We start from the raw sequence: 6728 nt of genomic DNA, 5'->3' as shown, positions 1-6728 counted from the left end.
TCTTAATCTCATGTTCGAAGGTATTGGAGAAAACTTTTCCTTCAGAAATTCAAAAGGATGTATGTATTCCAAACCAGAATGTACTTGCTCAAAATAAACTGTGAGCACGGAAGGGAGGAGTTAAGAAGTCTTTTGACCATCCAAACTCAACTTGGACTTCTCAGAACAATATTATCTCCCTCAAGGAATGAGGGTTTTGCTACTTGATTTTGTGGGGAAGGGCATTTTGTTTGTTTGTTTCGGTGTTCGTTTTGTGTGTGTGTTTTGTTGGTTTTTTAAAGAATCTGCTTCATGAGATGCAAAACTTAAAGACTTTGTGCAAATAAAAGAGCTTCATAAGCAGATGACAAGAATGTATTAACTTGAGCTATTAAAAGTTAAAATATTTTCAGTTCCACAGATCAAGGTTTCTCTGAAAAGCCTAACTCTCCAACTTCTTCCCTAAGCAAGCATGAGGTCAGTTTTTTTGTTTGTTTATTTGGGTTTTGTTTGTTTGGTTTTTAATTGAATTACTCAAGTCTATTTTTGCTTATAACTTATTTGGAAAAAATGGGGGTTTTTCTTATCCATATAAATTTTACTATGTTCATGTAGTAAACAGCCTCCATCTTACGATTCTGTATTATCCATAATAAAAGCAATCCCTCCCCAAACTCCCATAGGTTTTCCAAGACCTTGGTTCAATTAAAAGTTTCACCATTACAGATTAAGGTCACAGACAAAATACAAGTTTTGTTTCTTGAAGGAAATCTACAAGAATTGTTGCCCTCTCCCCATTGCCTGCATGTCCACAAAACACAAACGGTTTCAGAGAACTTTAACACAGATAATAAAGAAGATAAGAGCCCCACAAAGCAATAAGAAACACCTAGACACAGAACACAGGTATGGGTAGGGACCGCAAAGATACCAATTTAAACCAGCGCAAGACATAGCTGATTTTTGCCAAAATTTGTCTGACTGCAGTTTTAACAATTCAAGACACAGCATGAGGATCAGGGTATACCAAAGTGAAGATTATTCATCCTCAGGAACAGCCTCTACAGCCTTTAGAAACCTGGACAGACAGTGCCAAGAAACAGCACACAAGACACCCCTCACCGCTTCTGAAGTGCTCAGCTCAAAGAGTGCTCAGCTAAGTCAGTCTCCAACTAATTTATTCACCTTTTTTTTTTTTTTTAATGTGCCAAGAGACTATACAGAAAAAACCTCTGCAACTTGAACCAACTATCCATACCTTTCCTATTTCAGGCTCCCAAATGCTGAGTTGCCAGACAGCGTGTGTGTGTGGACAGTGTTATTTGACCCGCAGATCCTGCACAGGCACACGCACCAGAGCAGCTCCAAGAAACACACTCAGGATCCTGCAGAGGTAAAAACTGAAGCCCACGCTCATCAGATGGAAGCAGAATATTCTCAGATCTGTACCACTGGCTCTACCTGGTAGTGAAGGCATGGTGGTTAAATCAGCTGATAGTAAAACAAAATGAACCAGAAAGCCTGCAAAGTCCAGTGACTTATACGGAGAGCAACAGGTCGGGGCAGGGGTGGGGAAACACAAAATAAAAAGAGAAAATGAAAGCAGCACCGAGCCACAACCTCTGAGATGTACTTCAATTAAGATATGAAGGGATAGATAACGGATGACCATATCCCTAAACATTCCTGATGTATCCAACCAGTGAAAGCCATTCTGAAAATAAGCATTTCTCACTGTATGTTTCCCAGCCCGTGAAAAGGGGATTTGGGTTGATCCCAACCACCAGAAAGCAAGTCAAGCTGTTGTTTCAAAGTGCTGCCGCAGGAAACCGTTTCTGACAAGTGTGAGTCTCTTCCTGCTACTTAGAGTGAAGATATGAAATTCACAGTGAAAAGTTAGTAGCCTAGTCCAAGACTTTAAAGGCACGGCAACAAAGTTGGAGCACACATGTATACCGCAGGGGTGGCCCCAGCTGTAAGAAATACAGGTGTCTGCAAAAGTTTTGTGGCTTTGCTCCCATAAGGATCGGCCCTGCAACAGAAGAGTTGAACTAAGCAGGAATGTTCTGCTGATAGGAACCCAACTCCGGGAATACCGATATCACTAGTTTGCCTACAAAGAAAGATGCTCCTTAGGAATTAAAGAGTGTTTTCAGTTAATACCTTATCCATCAAGCCCAGGATTTCAAAAGATCTTCAAGGACACAATATGTAAAGGAAAACTAGATATCAATCACATGAAAAAAATAATTGTTTCACTGGAAAGAATCATTCCCCTTTTGAATTCTGCCTAGTACAGTTTGCTAAAACACCTCTTCGGAGAAAAGCTTTTTTGTATCTGTATTAATACCCTCTCCAGAAGAAGGTAATGGAAAGATGCAACCACTTTCCTCTCTATGTCATGACTGATACCCATGCATCCTTCTAGACACAAAACCAGAATATATATATTTTTTAAAAGGTACATGTTTATGTTGGAAAGTGCTGCATGGAGGAGATGATTCATTATAGACTCTGTGGTGCATTTTTTCATCAACATTCTTAACTTCTGTTTATATAAGTCCTCCCACAGACATTTGGACTCACTGGATCTTGAGAAAAGGAAAGAGCACAAAATGAAGAATGTAAACAACAATCACTGTCTCTCTTTATGGACCTTTACATCTATTAGACAGAATCAGACTGTTTCCTGTGTGCTACTGTTTATGTCAGGTACCTTTCTGGAGTTGCAGTCTTCACATGTGTACTGGAATAGCCTAAAAATAATCTGAAAGATATTTAATACACACATTACTGGTGGGTGGGGGGGTTGTGTGGGGTTTTTTTTGTTTGTTTTAATGCTTGAAGATGAAGCATATGCTTTGACTATGCCTATACTTCACGTTTTCTAGAGCAAAACTGTTCACTGCATCGTTATTCACTGCAGTTAAGGTAGAGATTGTTCACAGAGCAGCGGTGACTCAGTCACAAAGGTCTGATCTACCTCCTTGCATCTGGTGTGTGCAAATAACACCACATCTAAGTTTTACAAACTGACTCCAATCAATCCCCTTCATTTGTTCAGATTACTTCTGCTGCTGCTCACGGTCTGCTAGGCTGGAACTAACAGATCTGCTACAGCAGCTTTAACTAGAAACAACAGGATTTTTGATGCTACCGAAGTATCAGCTAAAGTGCAGCAATATGATAGGTCAGCTAAAAAGAAGATGCATTGGTGGGGGGGGAAAAGCGGCACATGACTGACAGACTGCAGTGCCTTCAGGATCCTCCACAGTATGAGGCAACAGCTGGAAAAAAAAAAAAAAAACACAACAACAAAACCAACCAAACAACAAACCCTTGCATTTACTTGATGGGGCAGGTGACTTAGTAATGAATTTGGATTAAATTCTCAATCTTTGTGTGTTCTACAAACTGAAAAAGAAGCCTGATGAAAGTCTCACAATTCCAACACTGAAGAGAAGAAATATCTACCTACATAATTCACAGATGAACTGTATGCTTTACTACCTTGCACAGTTGCTTGTACAGGTTTTATGGTAAGCACCATGAATCCAAGCTACCAGCTACCTTATTGCAGTGAAAAAAAGCAAGGTTTTTAACACAAAATAATACCTTAACAATTTAGCTGAATGTTTATGTTCTTGTAATTAATGTACGTTCTTGTACATTCATACAAGAAATTTAAAAGATATTTAAATAGTAAAACACACACACATATTTATTTCTACTCTACTAGACAGACCTTCTCAATTCAGCTCAAAAATTCATGGAATAGTTTGGGTTGGAAGGGACCTTCAGAGTTCACCTAGTCCAACCCCCTGCAATGAGCAGGGACATCTGCAACTAGACCAGGTTGCTCAGAGCCCTGTCCAGCCTGGCCTGGAATGTCTCCAGGGTTGGGGCATCCACCACCTCTCTGGGCAACCAGTGCCAGTGTTTCACCACCCACAGTGTAAAAAATTTCTTCCTCATGTCCAGCCTGAATCTCCCCTCTTTTAGTTTAAAACCATTACCCCTTGTCCTATCGCAACAGGCCCTGCTAAGAAGTCTGTCCCCATCTTTCTTATAGCCCCCTTTTAAGTATGGAAGGTCTCCCCCGAGCCTTCTCCAGGCTGAACAAGTCCAACTCTCTCAGCCTGTCCTCACAGGAAAGGTGTTCCAGCCCTCAAGTAATTGCGAATGGATACATATTTATCTCCCGTACTATGAACTATAACGGATTATTTTCATATTTTAAGAAACTGAAAAAAAATGAAACAAATAACCAATAATCTCATCCTTGTCTGCTTCTTTTTAATTTAAATATCTTAGATATTCTTCCCAAGTAAATACTTTCTTCCTCTTTTTACTTTAGAAAGAGTGCCTTTTCCCTTGCGTTTGTCATGGAAGATTAAACAGACGATGATGGCAACTGGCTCCTGCATGGTTAGAGGGGAGCCTTCCTTTAGAGTTTTCACAGACATTCGAATTCAAAACCTGTTACCAAAAAAATGAAATTGCTCTTTCACTTTCAGGTGTTTTTACAATCATTGAAAAAGGCAAACAAGAAATTTAATGTGTTCGAAACCTTGTTTAAAAATACACAATGCTAAGTGCAACAGATGCAAAAAGTGAAATCTTTTAAAATGCATCTTCACCTTTTCATACTATACATGTTTTTTCCTTTTAAGATATTTCACACATCAATAGTTTCAGACCTAAAAAAGGCTTCTGAGCAGTATGGCACTTGTATGAGTTCAATATTCTTAAAAAAAAAAAATAGATAGTTTGACAAAGTATAAAGCACTCCAATACTGAAAACAGAAGACAGTCCTAAAAAGATTCTGAATTGAAGGCCAAACTCTATCCACTGTATGTTGTGATCCAGCACCTCTCCAGACTGAACGGCTTTCAAGACTGGTATATACCAAGACTGAACTCTGCCTCTTCATGTGTATGAGCTGCCTACATTTACACCCACCATATTTCTAGGTGGTCTGAACTCCATCACTCCTTCCCTCCCTTCTGTATTCTTTCATTAGTAGATAATCGGACAAACACCACCTGAAAGCCGGTAATGAGAAGTTGAGTGCCGCTCCAATAAAAACATACAAACAAATATTCACATAGTTTACTGTTCTAACACATGAAGTTCTCTATAAAGAGTAGGAATCAAAATAGTGTCAGATAACAACATTACCTAAGGACGCATTAGATTTCTTTTTCCACACAATAATTAAGCTTCTTCATTAAAAGCAGACAGTACTTCAGTTCTACAAAAAAAGCCCTACGCTTTTTTCTTTCACTTGCAATAGAAATTTAATTAGGGCAGACAAAAGATTTCTGAGACATTTTGTTGCAACAATAGCAACCCATTTCAAGTAAGGAATTTAAATAACGTTTTATTTCTGGTCACTTACATGACTAAAATACCAATTTTTTTAAAAAAGATTAATTCTTAAGCTTCACAAATTCGATTTTTTTAAAACCTTTATTTCCTCTACTTAGATCAATTTCTAGAAATTTTGCTCAGAGGGTGTAATATATTTCTATTGAAAATACTTTTTTTTTCTAAGAACAGAAGGTGCCATTATTGTTTTGCTTCAGAAGCCAGTCCCTACTATCAGAAAAGACTTGGCATGGCCACACACACAAAAGTGTTCAGGTGTAGTATCATACAGATCAGTAAAGAATTTACAAAAAACCATAGTGTATAATACTGTGACAGTTTTTCCAATATATTCACATACAGTAATCTCTGACTACCTGTAACTAAACTGGCCATAAATCCTGAAGAATCTTGTCTATAAAATTGAGTAACCCATCAATATACTGTATCTCTTCTAAAAATACCCGTATTTTACACTAATATACAAGGTATCTGCTTGCAAACACAGAAGTAGCCATAAATAAAACTTTATTCTTTCATTTCATTTACAAGCTACCAAGTACCATGTATTTACACAGTACTGGACACTTAAAGTAGTTGCAGTCACAAAATGATCCAGACAGCTGTTGATAAAGTAAAGGATCTTAAGATAAAAGCAAAGTAATACTGTAACAGATAAGTGGCAAAAAAGCAGTTTTGCCGTAATGATCAGACTTGCATGTTGCACCAATTCTGGTTGAAACAACTGAGCGCCATGCGATTCTCAGCTTTAACTGTTTTGCAGTCTGGCTAAAGTTTGTACAGTCATTTCTCTTTTGCAGTTATTAAAATAAAAAAGTTAAAAACTATAGCAGCAACAAGCAAACCCTGTGACAGGAAGGCAAGGTTTAAGAACTAAAAAAGTTTATACAATGTGCTTAGGAAGGTTGCAGGATTTATCTTCCATCGGCTGGAGTTCGACTGAGTGACAACATAATTCGGGCGTATCTTTCACACAGTTCGTGTGTGGAGTAGGAGGGTAACTTTGGCGGGTCATTGAAACCTTTAATCTCTGTAGAACAATCTAGCAGTTTTGGCAGGAAATCTGTCAGCTTTTCTTGCAAGTTAGCTGCAAATAAAACAAGAAGAACAAACATAAGCATTTACGCCTGCGCGTGGAATTCTTCTTTTTCTGGCCAACACTGACTTTTTGTTTATTGGTGTGTGGGAAGAGGAGGAGTTTCACTTGGAATAATCCACTTTCTTCAGGTCTGCCAGCAATAAATGGGACATACCAATTCCCAGTAAGACAATAACATAAAAGCCCCTTCAGATGGTTTAACACCACAAATGTTTTCCCATTCAAAAAGCACGTTTCCTTTAAGGTCTAATATGCCAC

The 6728-nt window shown here is 38.3% G+C and overlaps 1 protein-coding gene across 3 annotated transcripts in view; it reads right to left on the bottom strand.

Annotated features, from left to right (window-relative positions):
- Positions 1 to 5861: 5861 nt before the first annotated feature.
- USP25 (ubiquitin specific peptidase 25) overlaps positions 5862 to 6728 on the bottom strand; it is a 97629-nt gene continuing 96762 nt past the window's right edge. For all 3 annotated transcript variants that reach the window (XM_065626760.1, XM_065626761.1, XM_065626762.1), the window contains one exon: positions 5862 to 6458. In XM_065626760.1, coding sequence (XP_065482832.1) covers positions 6286 to 6458 — 173 coding nt within the window. In that variant the 3' untranslated portion in view covers positions 5862 to 6285. The remainder of the gene's footprint in view (positions 6459 to 6728) is intronic.

This window comes from Caloenas nicobarica, chromosome 1 (assembly GCF_036013445.1).
Source record: "Caloenas nicobarica isolate bCalNic1 chromosome 1, bCalNic1.hap1, whole genome shotgun sequence".
In the NCBI taxonomy this organism is placed as follows: Eukaryota; Metazoa; Chordata; class Aves; order Columbiformes; family Columbidae; genus Caloenas; species Caloenas nicobarica.
The sequence above is the reverse complement of the archived record's forward strand: the minus strand, read 5'-3'. Positions and strand labels throughout refer to the sequence as shown.